Raw genomic sequence first — 21,877 nt, forward strand, 5'->3', positions numbered from 1 at the left:
TGACGCAGGCGGACTTGGCACAGTTTATAGCGATGTTCCACATAGCTGTCCAGGTTTCGATCTGCAGCAGCCAGTCCTGCACTGCACTTGTAGCAGCTTGCAGATTTTTGTGGGAGGCTAGGAAGGCAGTGTCGTCCGCATATGTTGCCACCAGCAGTCTCGCAGGGCTGAGGTCTTCATTGCTTTGTCCTTGTGTGGGCAGGTCCGCCGTATACAGCGTGTACAGCATCGGACCGAGGACGCTGCCTTGTGGGACACCTGCTCTGATGCCCTTAATTGCCGACCTTTGGTCTTTAACGGCCACTTTAAAGGTGCGTCCTGCCAGAAAGGAGCTAAGGATGCTGAAGTATGGCGCTGGGAGTATCAGTTTGATCTTGAACAGAAGACCATCGTGCCAGACCTTGTCAAACGCTTGTTTGACATCGAGGAAAACGCCGACGCAGTATTGCTTCTGCTCAAAAGCTTCTAGTACGTGTTTTACTGCCCGGTGGACCTGCTCGGGGCAGCCGTGAGACTTTCTGAAGCCAAACTGATGATCCGGGACCAGGCGCGTGACCTCGTCGAGTTCTAAGAGACGGCTTAGCAGAAGTCGCTCAAAGACTTTTGAGAGCGTCGGCAGAAGGCTTATAGGGCGGTATGACTCAAGTTGAGTTAGCGGCTTGCCGGGTTTGGCGATCATCACAATTTTCGCATGTTTCCATTGCTTCGGCCAGCTCGCATTCCGTTAGTGCCGTTGCCCCTTTACCCCCTTCTCCATCATTCAACATGTTTGTCATATGTCACATATTCAAACAGCGGCAGTGAGAGTCAGTTGCAAGTGTGAGTTATTTGTCTTTTCACGTTTTGTCACTGCTGTTGTCATGTTTTCATGTTGTTTTTGTGCCTCTTCTGCTTCTACTTCTGCTGCTTCGTCTGCTTCTTCATCATCTCCAGCAGGCTGTTTGCAGGCATTAAATATTTTCACTAGACGCCTGCTGGAAATGTTTTCCTTTTCGTGTCTAGGCAGTGATTATTGTTGACTGTGTTAATAATGAAAAGACAGTTACAAACAGCTGTGGCTTCTGTGAAGCACACAAAAAATCCTTGATGGAGCGCGGGGGGGAGCAGTTGGGGCATTAGCTTTGTAGAATAAGACGCCTTAAACTGATTGGCTTCAGGTTATATTACTTTTCAGATTTCATTTCTCTTTCAAATTTACTTCTCCTAATTAGCTTTTTACTTTTTTTATTATTTACTATTTCAGGAAAAACTTATAAATATATTTATATATTTTTTTCTTTCGTGTTCAGCTTTCTGAATTTTTAGTTTATTATATATATATTCCTTTATTCTGGTAGCCTTATTCTTCTCGGTTTATAGATATGCAATTGTGTTCTTCATATAAAGTTGATTTTATTACTTTCTAATTTGATTCTATTTGGTTGTTGTTTTCTTATATTTTTATGTTTTCCCAACATTTTAGGGGCTCTTCTTATGTTTATAATTTACCTTGCATTTATTGAAAGCCCTTAAGCTTTGTGACTTCCCTAGTCTTCATTTTTATGAAAGAATTTTAAAGTTTGCCGACCCTCAACCACATGGCAGTTTCAAGCCAAACTTGTAAAGCTGCTAAGTGCCTTCAAATTGGCGTTCCTGTACGCCAAAGTCTTGCCCCGATTCCCGCTGCCGGTTTCTTTGTCGGTTCGTTTTTCCTGTGCACACGTAGAATTTGCCTCACTTACACATGGTCGTGCGGAAGGGGGAGAATGGAAGTTTTGCGGAAGGGTGGCCGCGAAATGTCACCACTTGAATGTGGCTCTCATAAATGTCGCGGCATTATATCAGGCTCTCTTTTTTATACATATATATTTTTTAGAATTGTTTCGCAATCTCCCAATTTTGTAGGTCTCTTCTCTTTTTATCTTTGTCTAATCGCTGTTTTCCTCTCTTTCTCTACCTGTCTCTTTCTGCCCTATATGTTTTTTGCTTGGTGTTTTAACTTTGCTTCTTAATTTAAAAAGTTTTCTAGGAATTTTTTATTTTTGTTTTTTTCCTTTTTTTGTGCAAATTCTCTTCAATTTCGCATCAGCCGTAACAGCAGCACCCACGTACGAACTGTTGCCCCGCCCTCCCTCGACTCGCCCTTTCCCCTCGCCTGTCTTATGCTCCAAGTGTTGATTGTCGTTGTTATTGTTGCTATTGTTGTTGTAGCTGTTATACCTGCTGTTTGTTTTTGTCGCTTTTGTTGCTGTTACAAAATTCATGAACTGTTTTTGCTGCTGCCGCTGCCGCGCTGCTGCCACTGCTGTTGCCCCTGTTTTATTTTACACATATTTTTGTTCTGTCACTTTTTATTGTGCCACTGGCCGAGTGGGTGGGTGGATAGGTGGGGAAATTATGGAGCGAGGGAGCGGACGCGTGTGATGGAGCAAGTTACTCTGCAGTTGTTTTATGCTGCTGGCAGCTTTTCATTTTTTACAATTTAAAGTGTAGGTGAGGCTACTGCAATTGACACGGACACTGCATCCAGCAGCGACTAAAACAAGGATGGGAGCAATTGTTGTCGCCAATTTTTGAAGAGGAAGTGGGCGAGTTCCTGGAATCCATTTTTTGTTGTCTTCCTCTTTTGCTGTACAAGGACGCAGAGCTTAACGAACAGCTGATGAGCTCTCATTTTTTTTTTCAGGTGTCTCTACATTGGGATTTTCCAAATTAATTGGCACTAAATTCAAGTCCTAACAATTTCTCAAGTGCTTTGAAAAGTCTGTTACCAAAATAAATTAGATGCTGCCTCTTTTGGTGTCTAGACAGAAGAAAGAAGAAGAAAACTCGAAAAAGTTTTGTATCTTGAAACAATTTACGTGTCAAGACACACGGGAAAATTCTACTTTATATGCATTGACAATTTTCTCACATATGACAAGAAGAGGCAAAGAGCACATTTAAAGAGAATACTTTGAGGTAAACCTTTAAATGTTAAATTAGACTGAGGCGTAGTGCTGTTAATAACATGTTAAATTACTAAAAATCAATGTTAGCTGAATATGTTAAGCTGTCTTCTGATGTCGCTGTTATTAACAGTAATTTGAGCTATTCTTAATAGATGTAACTCGATCACAGTTTACATATTGATGTCACGCACCGCAAATGTTAATTAAATGAAGCGCTGTTATTTACGGAATACTCTTTAGCATTTGGCCTAAAAAACCATTTACTCGTTTATCGCTGACACTTTGACCCACTCACCCCTCCGACTACTCCATCCCTGGCCTTTCATACTTCATCCAACTGCCCGCCTGCAACCAGCTGTTATATATGCGAATAGTTTTTACTTTGCAGTTACAGCTACCTTGACACAATTTACAGGCCGTTAGACAGACAACAAAGCACATTAAAAATGTGCTCAACACCCGCGTGACAGAAGGTGTTGCCTTTGTCGTTGTTTCTGAGTTTGTTGTTGTTTTTGCCACTACTCGCCATAGTAGTTGCATTGTAGTTGGTGTTGTTGTTGTTGTTGTTGATGGTGTAGTTGTTGTATGCATCGCATTTTGACGCAGTTTCATTTACCCTCAGGGTTGACTTTAGAATTTAGACTTGAAACGAATGTCGAAATCCCTTGGCCATACTCCCCATCATCACAGCTCTGGAGCCTTTACTTTATCATAAACTATATGTGTGTACGCTGTTTGCTTTTGTTACTAGCTTTTTACTCACACATTTTAATTGGGTGAGAAGACAAAGTGTCGCTCGACTGGCACTAATAGCATATATAGAAATCAAGACAATAGCCAAGAGAATCCGCCACTGGCATAGAGCGCAACGCGTTTAAGCACACAATGCAAACAACTCGGATACTTCAGCTCCTGCAGCACTCGTCGGCTTTCCCAATCCCTCACGTGCCCCTCTCCGCAATCGACCAACATGCATTTTATGCATTTATGCAAACTGTTACAGGCCCAGCCAGCTCCAACCCCAAATCTCGATTGGGGCCTCAAACGTTTTCACTCACCCGTCCCAGCGTATTGTTGTCGTGTATCGCCTGCTGCAGTATCTGCAGATTGTAGCTGGTGAACGATAACCAAATCAGGTCACCAGGATATCCGTGAAAGTGGTACGTGCACGTTGTGTTCGGCGGAAGCGTGTGACGCGGACTCACAATGCGTCCCATGCGGCCGCGACGTGAGAATAAAACATCATCTGCGAAGGAGAAAGACAGAGAGATATACATACTGAGTGGGAGCGTGATAAATAGAGATTATGATATGCATGTGTGTATGTAAATAACATGTACATATGTATGCATGCATGTGAGCGTTTGCGTGCGTGTGTGTGTGTGTGTGTGTGTGTACATCTACTGCGGTTTACACTGCCAACTCACGGCCATTTTTTAATATGCTCTAAGAATGTTGTGTGACAAGCGGCTTACATGTGATTTAGGTTAATTTACACTGTGCTCGCAGATAGTCGTTTTCATGTTTCCCATATGTTATCATGCACATAAAAAAACACTTTCGTAATGGCACAAATTGTGTGTATAAAGTATGACAAGCTAATAGAATAAATGGAAATATCTCTCATTGTCATCCGATTTATCAGTTAGATAATATAATAATGAGATTTTACATTTTACTCTTGAGCTAAATACCTAACAGAATTTAAAAAATGTGTCCTGCTACCCAATCCACGTATACTATATCTTTTTATTATTTGTGCAGCTTGTAAAATAACTATTAAAGAATTTTATTTTACAAGCTAATTATTTGTGGAATAGTAAAAAGAAGTTTATGAGTCTCAGCTAGACTGTCTTCAAGTTTCACCATCGAAGGAAATGATATCGTTGGGCAACGTCGATAGAAGTACTTGAGGTTAAAACAGTTCTCATTAGATGTAAAGCTCATGAGAAAGTTGATTTAAACAGTTTGAAAGCCCAAAGCCTTAAAAGTTTCACGAATAAATGTTTCCTATAGCTGCCAGGCACTGTTTATTATCTGGAAATCGGAACTTTGACTGCTTAAAGTCAATGTGTGCAAATTCTAGCAACAATGTTGTTTTAAGGGGGTTGGTTCTTTGGGCATCCAAACAATATTTGTTCTGCAACTTGGCGCAACATTCAATTGCTAATATTGATGTGTATATAGGGCAAGTTGAGGCTGCTGCTTAATGTTGCAGTGGCAACACTTAACTTTAATTAAAGCTGTCCGAATGGCAACAAGCCAGACGAAACGAGAAAAGCAACCAAGCAACCAAACTACATCTAGAGCTCAACTGAGCGCTCTGGCTCTCGGGCGAGGGGACAACTTTGGCAACTTTTGCTTCAAGTGACAAATTAAAAACGGCAAACAGGGAAAATCGAACGAAGCCAAAAAGCGATGGAAGCGCGCATTTCAATTGCTCAAAGTCGCACGATTTGTTGCAGTGCGGCACAGAGAGCGATACTTCGAGTGGATGTTGTATGTGTCAAGGTGGGTGGCTGAGTGCAGCTCTCTATGGAGGAAGCAAACGTCAACGGTATCGATGATAACACCTGTGCCGAGACCGAAGCTCTTGCTGCTGCGACAGCTTTTCAACTTCAAGTTGGTGTACGCCAAAGAGTTTTTGATGTGCCGCATCGAGTGGCAGCAGGCGGCAAAAGTTGCAGCTGCCACATAGGCAAAAGTTGCCAGCTGGACTGAGCTGGTGAGGACGAAATGTGAGAATTGGTTTCATTGCAGACTCTACGACTCTGTGGCATGTGGCATCTGGCATATGTGTGTTTCTGCCTCACGCCACATAGCTAATACATTTTTATGAGCTTTTTATTGTCACATTGCGCTGGTTGGGCACAATTCTGGCCCATAAAGCCAATGCGAAACGCCTTGAGAGGCACTTAAGACTGCTTCAAGCAATTGTGTACTGAAATTTAAAAACCAAATTCTGGCATATATTGTGGGCAACTAAAGGAGTTTCTTATTTTACAAAATGAAGACATAAAAGAATACGATATTTTCACAACATTAATTTAAATGTGAAAAAGCCAATTATTTGGCTGTACAAAACAATTAGTTTTTTATACAATTAAATAATTATATTTATTTTCATGATTATCTCGCTTGTAAATACCTTGTTTCAAAAGTTATGCGACTAATTTTAAATGGGTGTAAATTGAGCCAAACACAGAGTTACAGAACTGTAAAAACTCATAAATATAAACAGATTTGAAGATAGGACAATGCAATGGCATATTTATTGGCTGGTAGTACTGAGCTTTATGCTAATTCAGCGGAAATGCCAATGCCAATTCGGGCATATAAAATATGCGTTACGCCCATTAAAAGATAGGTTCGAACTGCATTTTAAGCATACATGGAGTCAACCATGCATATTTCCTTTGGGTAGGCTTCCTTTGGTTTTGACTAATTGTTTAGGTGCCTGAAAGGCAGGACAGATTACATTGTTCTGCCAAACAAGAACCGATATATGCTTTATACACAACTAGGCAAGTGGCTGTATGTGAAGATAGTTGCGGTTTGTTGCGCCCTGGGGGCAATTGTATTTAATTTGCACAGCGGTCAATAACAAATCGAAAAATAACAAAAACATAACAAGCAATCAAATAACATGGCCAAACTGGGCGCTAGTCAATCAAGCCAGTGCCGGGGATAGGTTTGGTAGTCCCCACAAAGGGTCCGACATCGCCATCCTTGGCCGCATAATCAATAAAACTAACACCCCATAATTTAATGCCCAAATGCGTTACGTTGCGTACACAATTGCGACTACATTTTGTGGTCGATGCCGCAAAAACCCAAATGCACTCTAATAATAAATCGCAAAAATAACAATTTTATTGCCACGCTTGCGGTACGCCGGCAAAAACTACCAATATATATGTATGTACGATTTACCTGAGAGTAAACTCCTACACTGTTTAACATTATTTCGCCGCACTCACTCTATCGACGAGTGCGTGGCAACGATAGTCGGAGTCGCACTTTATGGCATGCTGATAAGCATATTATTATTATTACTACTATTACGGTGGCAGCAGGTCCTACAACCGGCTACGACTACAGCTCCAACTTTGCCATCGGCGCCGATGCCAACAACAACAACACCAACACCGACACCGACACCGAATCCGATTCCGGGCCTTGAATTATTTCCGTGCAGAGCCATTGTTGTATTGCCCGGCAGTGGCGAATGGCATCGCTGCCATTTCGTATGCCATCGAAATTTATTACAGCCAGTGCAGCTGAGATCGAAACATTGCCGCCCAACCCACCCACAGGCTCTGCTCGCAACAGCGTATGTAACTGTGTGCGAATGTAATTTTGGCCGTGCGCAAAAGTTAACTAATTCACGTGGCGCACAAAATAGCAATGATTACATTTCATATACGCAATACAAAGTGAATGGCTGTACACTCATGCCGAGTGTCTACTGTGAATATACATATTTGGATCACAGTACTTTTCATTGACTCTCGTGTGATTCAATAATTTTATTGGAATTTTCGATGACAGTTTTGACTGCAGATTTTGTTGCATTTTGCTGTTTGCAAACGAAAGTGCACAACAAGAGATGACAGGCAAAATATGTTGCATATTAAGTTTATACAAATGAAAATGGTTGAAAATTTTGGGGCCATTCTAAAACAATCTTTGGTGACCAAAAGTTTTTTTCCGTTTAAAGCACAGCTACATAATTATTTAAATATTGTTATTATTTGATAAGAATTGATACAATGTTCAACAGAAAATGAATAGTTCCTGAACATACTATTCTTCTATGATAAGATATAAACCTTTAGTTAGAATCTCCGCATCTACTCTCTTCACTAAAGCCTATACAACTAATAAGCCAGCAAAAATTAGTGCTTTTAGTTGCGCGAACGAAAGCGAGTTAATTGCAATGTAAGGCAGAAAATTTCAAAAATTCCGACAAATAAGCGCGCATACAGTGGTATGTGTGTATTGTGCGTATATATCTTGTATTTTTGGCCAAAATTACAAGGAGGTAAGCAGTTAAACTTCAATTAATATGCTGCTGCATGCGGTAAGGGGTGGCAATCAATTTGGCTGATTTATATGTGATTTAGCCAATAATTGGAAAGAAAATAAACGTGAACTTTATGCAGCAGCGGCTGATTGCAAACGATTTGTTTTCGCAGCAACTAAATTGCCCTCATCTGCAATCTCATACACCAACTATATATATACATATGTAGAAGAAGTGTCAAAGCTGATGTAGGTTTGCTCCTTTAATTGATTTCACTTGTATCTGATGATAATTGAAACGCTTGACTGGCTGCCCAATCATGTGTGGCTAAGTTAGTGTTGTGTTTAAGGGAGCACAGTCATAAAACAAACCCAATAAATACTACACTTATTTTAAATAGTTATTGAAATCTTATGTTCCTTGCGTGCGTGATGAAATTAAAGACTCCCTGTTCCCAACCGTATACTCTCGATCATTGAAAAAATTTATAATAAATAATAATAATAAAACGCGCAAATATTCAAAACAAAATAATTGTAATGGTTCTAAATAATTATTATTGCTTTTTTTTTTTAGTTAGTTCTTAACTAACCGAAAGAATGCTTTTGTCTTTGGGCTGTGCGTTGATCATCGTTCATTTAATCAGTAAGACAAACTATTTATATAATTAATTAAATAATTAAACAGACATAGAAATCAAAAAAATATATATTGTGCAAAGTTCATAACCATCAATGGCCACAAAAACAAAGCACAAACCATTGACAAATTCATGTATAAATATTTATTTTACATAAACGCACACACACACACACACACGCACGCACACACTAACGCAGACAAATAAAATGTTGTCGTTATGTGCAAATATGCTAATTTGCTGTTTGCACATCACAGCCCATGCATTGACATGTTCTAGCCCCCACTAACCCACCCATTCTCGGTATTCTCGTTAGTTTCGATTGCCAGTTTGTTGTTTCATGCTCGTTCCTTGAATTTTGCCGCTGATTGCAAACAAAATTGCAACTCAATAAACAAACTAAACAACAAATATATGCTCGCATGCCATGTCTGGTTCATTCGGTCCCCAACCACTGAACCGCCATGCCCCACCACCATTGTCTGCCAAATCAGCCAGCCAATGACCTCATTTGAATGCATCCGCTTCTATTGTGGTTCGATTTTATGACAAAATTATAATAGAAGGGCGTTTTCGTGTTGCTTTTCTCCTCATTTCAGCTGATATTTGGAATTATTTCATCTGGGTATTCCAAATAGGTCTGAATAGAAAGCCTACTTTATTATAAGCTATGCAAAATTGAAGCACATTTTTGGAGCCTCGTATCATTATTTCAATGCAAATTTAGGCACTCAACTTCGCATTCTATGTTTGACATATATATTTTAATTTCATTTTTTTTTTTGCATGTTGACTTTTTGATATTAAAAAGTACAAATTTCAACAAGTTCTCGCACAGCGTTTGTACAAAAAGATTTGTTTAAAGTTTCGCTCAAAGTTTGGCGCTGCTGCAAACAACAACTGAGACCAAACCGAATCGAGTAGATGGCAAAAAATCTTAGAAAACTTTGAAGAACTTGCAGCAGCGTTGAAGTCGTTGCCACTCGCTCAGTTGCACAATGTTCAGATTCGTCGCTCCACTTGCTCGACAATAATCCGTAAATCAATAAAAATGCCAAAGCAAGTTCCGCCAATGTGGAAATGTATCTATTGTACTTAGCCCTGTGCCTTCCTTTCTAAACACACACATTTATATATTACATATATATATATGTATATAGTAGATTGCATGTGTATTTGTTGATATGAGTACACAATTTCGTATGCGCTCGCATCCTTCTTCGCTTTATTTGTAATAAAATGTTGTATATTTGCTTCACATTTTGAGCATATTTTTAGGGCCCTGCTATGTATAGTCAATACACATATCTATCCATACAAATCACTGGGTAAACGCTTCTTGGCTTCAACGGAAATGTTTCTCAGCTTGTACAGTAATAAATTTATAGCATCTATGATCTCTCTCCCCCGCTCTATCATATGTATGTGTCTTTGTGTGTGCCTGATTTTGGCTTGGGCATAAATAATTTGCAGCAAGTCTCACAGCGATTTAATATAATAATTTATTATACTCGCATCACATAAAATAATTCGAAATCTTTGCAGCTGTCTGGTGTGGGAGGAAGCTTCGCAGCTTAGCCATTGTGTTTATGTCCTGTGTGGCGGCAATTCGAGTGTCAGCAAGTTGATTAGCGTTAATTAGATGGGTTCGTTTGCTTGGAAGGGGGACGGGGTGTGGCAATTAAAACAACATTTCGGTGCGGGCATTGACAGCGAACTTGATTGAGGGCGTTGCTTGTCGTCTTAAGTGTCAAGTAAAATTTATCAAGCGTATGACCCAAATGCTGGCCAAGTATCTACGCAAGACATAATTCGTTAATTTGCTAGGAAAGTTTACTAATATAATAAGAAGAAGCTCGCATAAAAATCGCAAGATATCTATTTAATTAAAGTTATTATCAAAAATCTACTTGCCAGAATTTTAACTGCCAACTCAATTAACACACGTCCTTTATATGGAAAGTGAGCCACTTCTATCTACATCTATATTTTTCTATAGCTTTATTCTAAGTCTTTCTTGTAATTTCATCTGAGTTAATTACAATTAAATAAGCTTATATATCTTAGATTGTCTATATTAATTTGCTAACAGATTCGGGCTATCTGTCTGTTTCGCCATCTATAACATACAGAACAGCGCATACATGCGTATGTATACATATTTAATATCATAATTGAATTTCAAATTTTGTTTTCAATGACTTAATAAATGGCTAATGAGCTAATCGAAACAATTTGAATACCATGTGAATGCGCCCGCAGGCGTAAAATTGGAATGCTGAGCATACACCAGCAGTAGCAAAAGCAGCAGCAGGTGCAATAACACCCACACTTTAAAAGCAAACTGTGGCAGAAGGCAACACAAAACAAAAAAAAAAAAAAACCATAACACAACGCAAGTGGCAGCACTTTGGCCAACATTCCGCGGCAAGTTCAATTAGGAAAATGTGGTGCTCGCGCATGAAACATTTATAATGACCAAAGGGCGGAACCAAGCGGGGCCAAAGCAAAATACAAACAAAAAGCAAAGCAGCATAATTGTTTTGTTATCGACACACAAACACACACAGCGCGCACACACACACTTACACACAACGCAACACACACACACCAAACATCCTAGCACACCCTTTACCCACACACACACACACACACACACATACAGTCACAAATAACGTAAACGTTTGCTAAAAATAAATTATTGCGGGCTGCAACATGATTTTAATTAAAGTTTTAACGAAAACCAAATATTTATCGTTTCATTTTGCTTTCAATTGTGCGCAACGCGGTTTTGTTTGTACAATACTGCCCCCTCAGCGCAACAACAACAACAACAGCAGCGGCAGCAACAACAAACATCATCATTAAGGAGCCAACAAATTCAATATGCATTGCATTTAAATATGTAGTATGCTAAAAGCGAGCAAAACAATTTATTATAAACAGCAAAGGTCATTTGAAAGTTATAATAATGAGCTCAATGTGTGCTTATGTGTGTGCGTGTGTGTTTCTGTGCGGGTGTGTGGCATGTAAATAATGCGTGATAAACCCCCGGATATAAACACAGAATGTAATACACGGCGTATGATTAACAAAACTGCAATTTCATTTGGCTAGAGTTCGTTGTCGACTGCATTTGTATTCATTCCATTGATTACGTAACAAAATCTGTTGCATATTTAATTTGGTTTGATTTTGCCATAACTTTATCAATTAAGCTTAATTAAATGTAGAACTTCAGCGGCTCTGAGTCGCAACTAAAACACATTTAAGCTGACAAATAGAAGTTCTCTCTCTGTCTCTTTCTCTCTGGCTTTCTCTGTGTGAGTGTTCTGTGTGTGTGTGTCAGCTGCCTTTTAATTAAATTTGGCATGCATGTATTTCGTTACAAGCGACCGACCATGTTTAAAGTAAGCCTAATTTTATTGAATTATGCGAAACGAAGCGGTCAGCTTGTGGTGTCAGCAAAAGCTGATCTTTCAGTTTACAGAGACAGTTGTGTCTTTGGGAAATCTATTTATTTATTTAGTTTAACAATTGAGAAACAGCCGAGGCAAAGCATATTATTTTCAATAATATTTTTAAGCAGAACCTGCACAACAGTAATAAATAATAATAATAATAACAGTATTAGTGTTAGTGTTAGTATTAGTATTACTATTAGCATTAGTATTAGTATTATGACCCAATTATTGCACAACTTCAACCATATTAGGTGGATGCAAACTTTTGGGTACAGATCAAATTTAGCCCGCATTTTGTATATGAAAATATTTAAGGCGGCAATATTTTCAGTAGCACAATTGGGCAATTGAAAATTAAAAATTTAATTTTTTCATAAAAAGATGCCAAGGCAAACATTGTTCACGAATATACATTAAATTTTAGAGATTGCAGCCCTATTAGAAATATGTATATGAGCAAATTAACTGGAAATATGCTAAAAATAATAATTTAATAGAGATTTGCATTTATATTTGCCAGGATAAAATGCGAGGCTGTGAGTATATGTATATAAATGTATATTTATGATTGGTATTGTATGAAAATGTTTAAAAATAAAACAATAATTTAAATACTAAAATATTGCTAACAAACACGCCTACATCGATGAGATTAAAAAAACTTTAGGTTATTTGCAAAACAAATTAATGTCTTGCTTCTGGCTAATTCGAATATGTTTTCATTTGTTTGCATCTAATGAAAATAGATTCTCCCCGACAGCCATTTAATTTCCTTAACTGATTTTAAAATCTTGGAAAACTTTTGTTTGCCGCTTCACAAATTATTATGTGCAAAGTTTTTGGCTTGATGCATAAATCTTTCAGCTAATCTGGCAGAGTGTTCTATTTTGATATTTTTATTGGTCTTTTGCAAATTTCTATATTTATTTATTAGCTGCTCTGATAAATGTTGATATTGTGCGCTTTAATGTGTTCTTTCATAACCTTTGCCGCAGACTGATTTAAACTATGATAGATTTAGCAATTTTACGCCCCTGTCAAATGATTATCCTCTAGACAGACACAGCTGCGCAAATTCCCAGCGCATTAAGGCGAGAGTTAAGACGCAAATGGAGATGTTGCCGCAATCAATACCGATGCCAGGAGGGCATTTCACAGAAGTTAAACGGTCAAAAATTAAGCAAAAACAACAAACCGACCAGAACGGGCCGAGGAACAGCAAACATAATAAGCTGGCAAGTTAATGAGCACAGCAACAACACGAGGCACAACGAAAAGCAGCTCCAACGAACAGAGGGCACAACTTAAGTGGGCGAGTGGGTGTAGTCTCATTTATGTTGCCTACAGCTGCCAAAATCGCCTGCGCAGAGCGAAAACTAATTTTAGATGAAGGCAAATTTGCAAATAAAGCAGAATTGAGAAATAGAAGAAAAAAAAATGAAATAAAACGCAACCAAGCGTTGGCCAGGAAATAAACCTACTCAAAAATTATTAAGTGCAAATTAATGAACATTAGCGTCTGCCACACTGCACATACACACACACACACACACACATATATAAACACACATACACACATACACAAACAGGCACCATTTTGCACAGGGCTCGAAGAACGTTGCCCAATTTTGCGCTGCACAAGTTGCCAGACTGCGTTTCGAGCAGTTGCGCCGAAATTTCATTTAATAATTTTTCAATTAAATGCAGCCGCCCGCTGACCAGCAGCAAAAATAAAAGGCAATTTAAGAATACGGCTTACAGACGGGGGCTTACAATAAACCGCAATTAAGTAAGTGTATTAAGGGCATATCTACGGCGCAGCACACTTAGCAACTGGGTTCGTTCTGCTGCTCAGCTGCAGTTTTAATTCGATTATTTTTATGGATTTTTCTTTTATTTATTATTAAATAATTGTTTTTTATATAAATTTTTACCCAGCAGCCGAATACATTGTGCAATTTATAAAAATCACAGCCAACAATTGAAATATAATTAAAAACAAGTAACAAGACTGAAACCGACAATTTAACACTCTGTTCATAGTGCAATAGCAGGCAGCTTAAACTGGTCAAAAATATAAATACTCCTATTCATAATATAATAAAAATCGGACAACAAAATATGTGAAATATATAAGAAGAAAGGAAATTCGAAGCAGATATATCGCAAATTTATGCACGACATTCAAATGACTTTATATAAGATGAGCTGTTTTAAGACTCAAAGAACTCAAAGCCCACCAATTGCTGCTTTCAGTTTTTCAGTTCCCTTTGGCAGCCAGATCAACGCAATTTGATTTCGTCTGGCCTCGAATCGAATTAAAAACCCATTAAGTCAGCTTAGATTCGCCCCGAAGCTAATGAAAGGTAGCCACCCCGTCCAGGTGCTACTCAGGTTACATCAACTTTAAAGTGGATGCAACTTTTGATTACTGAAAGACGCCGTGCTCCAATTACTTAGCTGTACGCCGTGAGTAAATTGGTGCAGCTGGAGTTGCAGTTAAGTGTTCGGGGAGTGCGTGCGCTCGCTCAAGCAGCATCGCTGAGTAAGCAATAAAAATATAAATAAATTATAAATAAAACAATGGCAGCCGAATCAGTGCTGCATTAAAGCATAAGCAGCAGCGCCACCAGCACCGGCACCGGCTGAGGGAATCGAGAAGAAAGGAAACTCAGGAGTGCATTATATGTGCAGCTGACCTAAATTCGGGTCTGTTTCTTTGTGTGTGCTTGTGCTTAATTATTTGGTTGAGTTTCTTATCATTTACATTCACTTACCCGGATTCGATGCATTTATATGAAATTCACAAAGATTTTTCGTGCCCTGCGCAAAATCATACGAGTCCGAATCGGTGAACAGTATATCCACATCCAGTTCAAAGCCGCGATTGGGTATGCCCTGCTGTAGGGGCGCTGAGAAGGGGCTTGAGTGAAAGGCCACCAACATTTCTGGTCCGCTGAAAAAGACAAATGGTTTGATTAATACAGGCAAATTTTTGTTAAACAGTTGAATAAAAATGATTCATTGAATTTCTTTGTCAACAAGCAGCTGATATCAGATTGTCAAATATCTAAAGAGCAGCACATTTTTTTCTACTCTTAGGCAATATCTGAATCCAGTCATTAAAACATAATATTACTAAATTTAATATGATTTTACTCGGCAGCTAATGTGTATTTTTTGGACATAAATCTATTGCGAAACGGCCAATTTAAAGAATTGAGTTAATATATTTAAATAATACAAACAAAAGCAATATTATTAAATTTTAAATTATACAAATATTTACAATTATTTCAGGACAAAAAACACATCCATCGGCAGTTTATTATTGAACAACATGGCGCACAGGTCACGTACAACAACTGCCCAGCTTGGGGCACTTCAATTAGAGGCGTGAGAAAAGTAGTTTCACATAAATTTAATTTGCACAACTCGGCAATCAAGTGAAGCCGTAAAGTTGTTGCCCACACACACACACACACACGCACACATACAGATTTGTATATATTTGGTAGGCAGGGAAACAAACAAATGTTGTGCTTGCCAGAAAAGGCGGCCGCGCCTAAAAGTATGACGCAGTATTTTGTTGTGTTTTGCACTGTTTTGGTTCACAGTTTGCCAGCAGTTTTGCGGGCCGAATTTCTGTCCGTTCCGCCTGCCTATTTAAAGTGTCCGCCAGTCGTTTTGTCGTCTGCTTGTTTGCATTTTCGCTGCCAAATTAACTTTTTTCGCCATTGTCTGCTGCTGAGAGGTGGGACACGCCAAAGTTTTAGTCAAATTTTTTGGCATAACAAGCGACAAGCAAGTAGCGAATCTTCGACTGCGGGCCAACATTTTTAGGGCCGTTTGTCTTTCGATTTTTGGCCAAAAATTATGAAATGACAGCCGTGGGTGTTGCACCATTTGTTGTAGACGACGCGACGCCAGCCCAAAGCGGCAGGGCGTCGAGCCCCACAGCCACGAGCAGCAAATGCTGGCCAACGATGGCAATGACATCGAGTGCTCATAAAACTTAGCCACTTTTTGGAGGCAGGGAACTGCTTCGGCAAGCCTTTGCTTCACTGCTCCTAAAGTAACATTAAAAGGCTTAAGTGTTAACTTTTCAGTTTTATAAAGTGTGAGAACTGCCACTTACCCTTAGAAAGCGGCACTCCCTAATAGTAGAAGAGGCATTAAAGAGCTTGCGAACTATATTAATGTGCACATGTTTTGACGCAAGCTGAACCTGCTAAAAATGGTAAATTATGCGAGAAATTTGCAGCATACGCAATGCACTTACACATTAAATTCTTTTGATTGTTCAATACAACTTATCGAAATACAATTAATCGCAGCTATTTTCGGGGATTCGATAGCTTAAGCTTATGCTGCTGTAATTTGCGGTAGCTGTTTTATTAATTTGCCAAAGCTTTTCAATTTAAATTTCAAATTGAATTTTTATATCAACAGCCTACGCGGCGTATGAGTAATATAAAATACATAAAAAATGAGAGATAACCGCAGCTTGAAAAGCTTTAACCCACACCTGCCGCTTGTTTTGGCTCTCCACACGCGCGCCACACGGCCGATGCTAAAAGCCATCAAATATGGCCAACACAAATGGCTTTTTAATACGTGTAAGTGTGGCTAAAAGACAGCTGCCGAGACGGGTGCTCTTATTATTCAAACACCTACACAAGGACACACAAAGTCAGAGGATACGTGTCCTGTGAGAGAGTCGTGGCCGGGCTGTGAGTGGCAGCTGCTGCAACGTATTTTTTTGTCACTGCCAAGTGCAATAAACTGCAAATGAAAAGTAAATTAATTTTTAATAAAGCCCACAAATGTTGGCTTTGCCTCTCCGGCTGTCCCTTTTACACTCACTCCCAGTGGAGCCAGCTTGGATCCCTACGATGCGTAGCACTTGGGTACTTAATGGCCTGCGGCACTTGCGGGTGTCGTAAAATCAACACAAAACCAGCACACGTCTCCAAGCGTTGTCCCTTTGCCGGTGGTTATCAATGCGTCGCATGAAATACACCATTCCAACCAGCACTCAGCACTCAGTGCTCCCCTCACCAATCCACCCACCGATGGCCACATCCTGCTTTGGTCACGAATTTGCACATGCCCCGGTACCAAAATGTCTGACCGCAAATGGCAGCGCCGTCTTGTGGTATGGCGGGCGCACTAGCATATCGAGAGATTGGCGGCTCTAAAAGTGGTATATGGCCCGTCAAATCGAGTGAACCAAGGGCTCTGTGTGCAGAGCGAGCGGGCTGGTTAACAGAATTACCAGCAAATTTGATGCTCGCTTTGAGAAGCAAACACAGTCAAGTTCGGTCGCTAATTGAACTAGTTCTAATGATGAACAGGGTCGCCCTGTGGCCAGTTGATTATGTTCTAATACAGCTAATAAACGGCTTGTAAACGCATTTAGTTTGTGTCAAATTAAACGAGCTAGTTGCTTTTAAAGAAAATTAAACTGTTTTAAATAACACCAAAAGCAGTGTCTAACAAAATTATGTAAATAGTAGCTAATGATATAATTACCAAGTGCGGTGCCTAGTTATGGGAAAAAACGTGAGTTTGGCACATTTTTAATGGGCACACGTTTTATCATTAAAAGGGTTCATAACCAATATATATATATATGTATATGCAGGTTTAAATTAACTTTGACAAATAGGAAAACTCATTTCAAAGTAAACACATGAGCACAAGAACTAGTTCAAAAACAAACACTTAAACTAAATGCTTATGAGAGAACTTAACGGAACATATTTACACACGCACACACAGGCGCACATACATCCATAAACTTTCTCTTCAGGTACTCAACTTTAGCATGTGACTTGTAACCACAAGACATCAAATAATTTAAAACTATATGAAATAGTTATAGTCGGAGAGGCGAAGATTTAATACCCTTGCAGATGTAGTAAGTACTTATTAAAATAGTTCTCTGGCAGTTGCAACTTATGGAATATCGGTTTACGATTCGCACACATTACATGATATATGATACACATCGATTTATTTTAAAATTAGCTGTCTATATAAAAGCCGGAAGCGCTTACTATAGACATGTTTTTATGTTTTATGCATGCGTTTTTTATGTAAATGCTTAATCGGTTTTCAAGCGCCCCTTTCGAAACGAAATTATAATACTTTGCACAAAAACCAACAACTAACGAAAAATTAATGTGCCATTTAAAAAGTTAACGCTTTCCCAGCTTCTTTGATGTGACACAAAAAAAATAAATAAAAGAAAAACTGAAGAAAAATTAACATACTCATACACTTAGAAAAGCAACAGCTGCTTTCCTTAAGCAGAGGGGGGGCGCACAAATTGAAGACCCCGCCAAGAAAAAGAGTTCAATAAAACTGCGCAGGCACGTCAAGGAGACGTTGCCAGGTTGCTGCTTGCCGCTTGAAGCTTGTTGCAATTTTAAGTTGCACAGGGAAATTAATAATTTTCATGTGGCAACATTTCCGCAACACTTCACCTCCCCTTCACACACTGTGTGCTGAAAGTCACGTCTGCTGCGAGAGCGCAGCAAAAAAAGATGGCAGGCAAAATTGTATGACTGTCATGTCTGAGGTGTCTGTAAGCCAACACTCACACAGAACCAGCTGATGCAGCCATGCATTTGTATGTGTGTGTGTGTGTGTGTGTGCGTACGTGTGTGTGTGTTTGTGTGCATTTATAATTCGTCTTCTCATGTCGCGAAAGACGTTGAGAACGTCGGTTGGAAAATATGTTGGGATGGGCGACGTTCTATAGAGGACAACTTTTGCAGCGAACTTAATTCCGTTTTTCCTCAAACGTTGTGCACGCTGGTGAACCTGTGTGTGTGCGTCTGCGGGAGTGTGGGTTGGGGGGCGTGGCTTGTGCGCCCACTTCTTTCCATCAGGCTCGGCCTCATCGTCATCTTCAGTGTGCATTTTACGCTATATGCATTCTTGATGCGTTCCCTGTGCTATGCATGTTTGCTTATAAGATTTCAGCTCTCGCAATTTTCCCAGCGTCCTCGACAAAATGTCAATAAATGCCCGAGTGCAACTCATTAAGAGATTAAGCAGCAAGGTGAAACGATTCTCTTCACCACCATCATTAACAACCCCATCATTATTATCGTACTCATCATGATGATCAACATCAGTTGTAATCATCGTACTGCCTGAGTAACTTTTAATTTGTGCCGTGACTTAAACTTTCAAACCTTTTTTGCAGCTGCATAAACATCAAAAAAATAAGCAACAAAAAAAAAAAAAAAAAAAACAACAATCAAAGTTGATGTGCATGTCTCAAGAGTCAGCGAAAAGCGCAAACTTTGCCCAGCCAAATAACAACAAAAACAGAATGTGAAGTGGCAGATAAATGGCCGAAGGGCTGCACGGGGGACGTCGTCCACTTAAATGCCATGTGGAGGTGTGGCCTGTTCTCGCAGTTTGCACTTGAGCCATTTTCGAGGACCTTTTCATGCGGGTGTCTCTGCTTTAAAAATTTATAGCCTTATTCTAAAAGTGTCTTCAAAGCGAACCAGTAAAACTGAGCCCACGAACCAGAAAGAAGATAAGCATGGATTCACATAGAAACTGTTGAGCTAGCGCAAAACCCTGATTGAAAACAAATGCAGTATGAAAATTCATAATGAATTAATTGTTGTATATGAGAAGACACTAGTTAAATTCTAATTCATTTTAAATTTCTTCGTTTCAGTTGGTCTTCACTTTGAAAACAGCGGAAGTAAATTTAGGAATATAATTTTGCATCTGCCACAAGTTATAGTTTATAGGTTTTGGATTTAAAAATGTACAAAATGGAAAGGTATAAAAATTCCATGACTTTAGTTTGAAATTAAATGAAAACTTTAAAAAATGATCAAACGAATTATTGAATAAAAATTTCGTTTTTTAGGGCCAGAATGTATAGCCAAGCGCTCTAGTTAGACACTGGTAATTGTCAATTTAATTTCGTAAAAATAATAATAATAATACTATTTTTTAAGAGAAGTGCCTGCAGTGATTAAGCTTGCACTTTAAGAATTTGTAGTGGCAGTTCTCTAAAGAACTTGGCACCTAATGAGCATAGATATTTCCATTGCATAAATCACATGCATCAAAATGTTTTCAATAGGCGTGCATTTTGTATAGTCAAGCAAAAAGTTGCAAATGGCGCACACATAAATCTATTTATGTTTCATGTGTATATGTGTCTGTGTGTGTGTCTATCTAGTGTGGGTAAGTGTGTGTGAGTCTCTATTTAAGTCTGTCTGTTGGTTGCTTTGTCTGTCTGCAGAGCAACCCAATTTCCGGTTTTTCTTAAGCATTGCGCACAATTGCAAGGCACACACAAAGCCCCATAAACAGTGTCTATGTGTCTGTGTCTGTGTCTGTGTGTGTGTGAGTGAGAGAGTGTATCTATGTGTAACTGAATTGGAACACATGCGCCCCAGGCCAACTGCAGTGCAGTGCACTAGAACTGCGGTCTTACACACACACACACGCACACACAGGCGCAGACAAACACATAACACACGCTCATTAAAATGGCGCTCTGTCAGTTTGTATATCTGACTGGGCTTGTAAATGTATTATGAGTTGTGCTCGGCTCATATTTAACTTTTTCATAAAAGAGAAATGGCGTTAAATAAATGCCTGACAAGCGCTTGAAGTCACATTGCGATACAGTACAGCACAACTGAAGCGCACAAGCTGAAAAGTATGCTATGATTTCATGCATTCAACTCACCGTGAGACGACACGTGGCAACCAATCGCCGCCACAATATTTGGCCAGGACGGGATCATTTGTGGAGCTGCCATCATAAAATATCAAATGATCGCGCTCTCCAGTACAATCAGACCAGGCACGAATCGAGCGTGAGGTCTTATTAAAGCTGGCAATGGAACTGCAAATGGGAAAAAGATTAAAGTTAGTAGTAGAAAAAAATTGATAACAAAAAAATTGTATATTGAACCACAGTGGGTTTTATTTTTAGCTGCAAACAACATGCAAAAAAAAAAAAAATGTAAATTGCAATCAGCGCTAAATGCAAGGCAAACATTTTAATTTCGAAAATCCTGAAAAACAACTGCCAACTGCTGTCAATGCGTGGCACATTGGAGAAACTGTCAAAGTTAATAATCCGCAAAGCCCAAATTGATGCAATCTAACTCGACTTTTCAATGCTCTTCTTTGCGAATATGCATAAAGCAGTAGGAACGTCTATATTGAGCAAAAAAGATATATAATCGATAGCAGTAGAAATTCTGGACAGGTTTACAAATCGTTAATTTTTCGCTCTCTCTCTCTCCCTCTATAAAATCGTGGCTTTATGGCCTAGAGAACTACAAAACAATATTTTTCTGTAAATGCAATATCCTTACACATTTAGTTAATTTACCCGCATCAAAAAAAATGAACAACAATCGCAACATTTACTATACACGCTTCCATGTAAAATGGGATTGAGTTATAGCCATTCGGTAAGCTGTCATTTGGTTTGAGCGTCTCTCTGTCTGTTTCTATCTAATTGGATATGCAAACATTTAATTGGAATATACAAAATACAACATTGTGCTCAACTTTTGTCTGATCTAGCCCATTGGCCGCTTATTGGGTTCACAAGTGTGAAATGGATGCGGACAACGGGACTGCGGACTGCAAGTCGGATTGCAATTTGCCAAATTGAAATTTGTCATACAAATGCGACATGGTCTTCTGGCTCCACAAAATGCTAATGCTTATTTAATGTGCTCCATGCACGTTGCATAGAATTTGGTATTTCAATAGAACGAACCAAACATCCCCCCCCCCCCCCCATTGC

At 39.2% G+C, this 21,877-nt stretch overlaps 1 protein-coding gene across 4 annotated transcripts in view; it reads right to left on the minus strand.

The window, feature by feature from the left end:
- The window catches only part of LOC6622133 (uncharacterized), a 123,151-nt gene that overhangs the window by 14,668 nt on the left and 86,606 nt on the right, over positions 1 to 21,877 (minus strand). For 3 of the 4 annotated variants that reach the window (XR_011416426.1, XR_011416427.1, XM_002047477.4), the window contains exons 9-11: positions 20,801 to 20,959; positions 14,838 to 15,016; positions 3,989 to 4,176 (exon numbers count right to left, since the gene is read on the minus strand). Coding sequence is in view for 2 of the 4 variants with exons in the window: in XM_002047477.4 (XP_002047513.3) it covers positions 3,989 to 4,176; positions 14,838 to 15,016; positions 20,801 to 20,959 (526 nt within the window). In the remaining 2 variants the exon portion in view is untranslated. The remainder of the gene's footprint in view (positions 1 to 3,988; positions 4,177 to 14,837; positions 15,017 to 20,800; positions 20,960 to 21,877) is intronic. The other variant, XM_070208344.1, reaches the window with a different exon arrangement.

This window comes from Drosophila virilis, chromosome 3, assembly GCF_030788295.1.
Source record: "Drosophila virilis strain 15010-1051.87 chromosome 3, Dvir_AGI_RSII-ME, whole genome shotgun sequence".
Classification (NCBI taxonomy): domain Eukaryota; kingdom Metazoa; phylum Arthropoda; class Insecta; order Diptera; family Drosophilidae; genus Drosophila; species Drosophila virilis.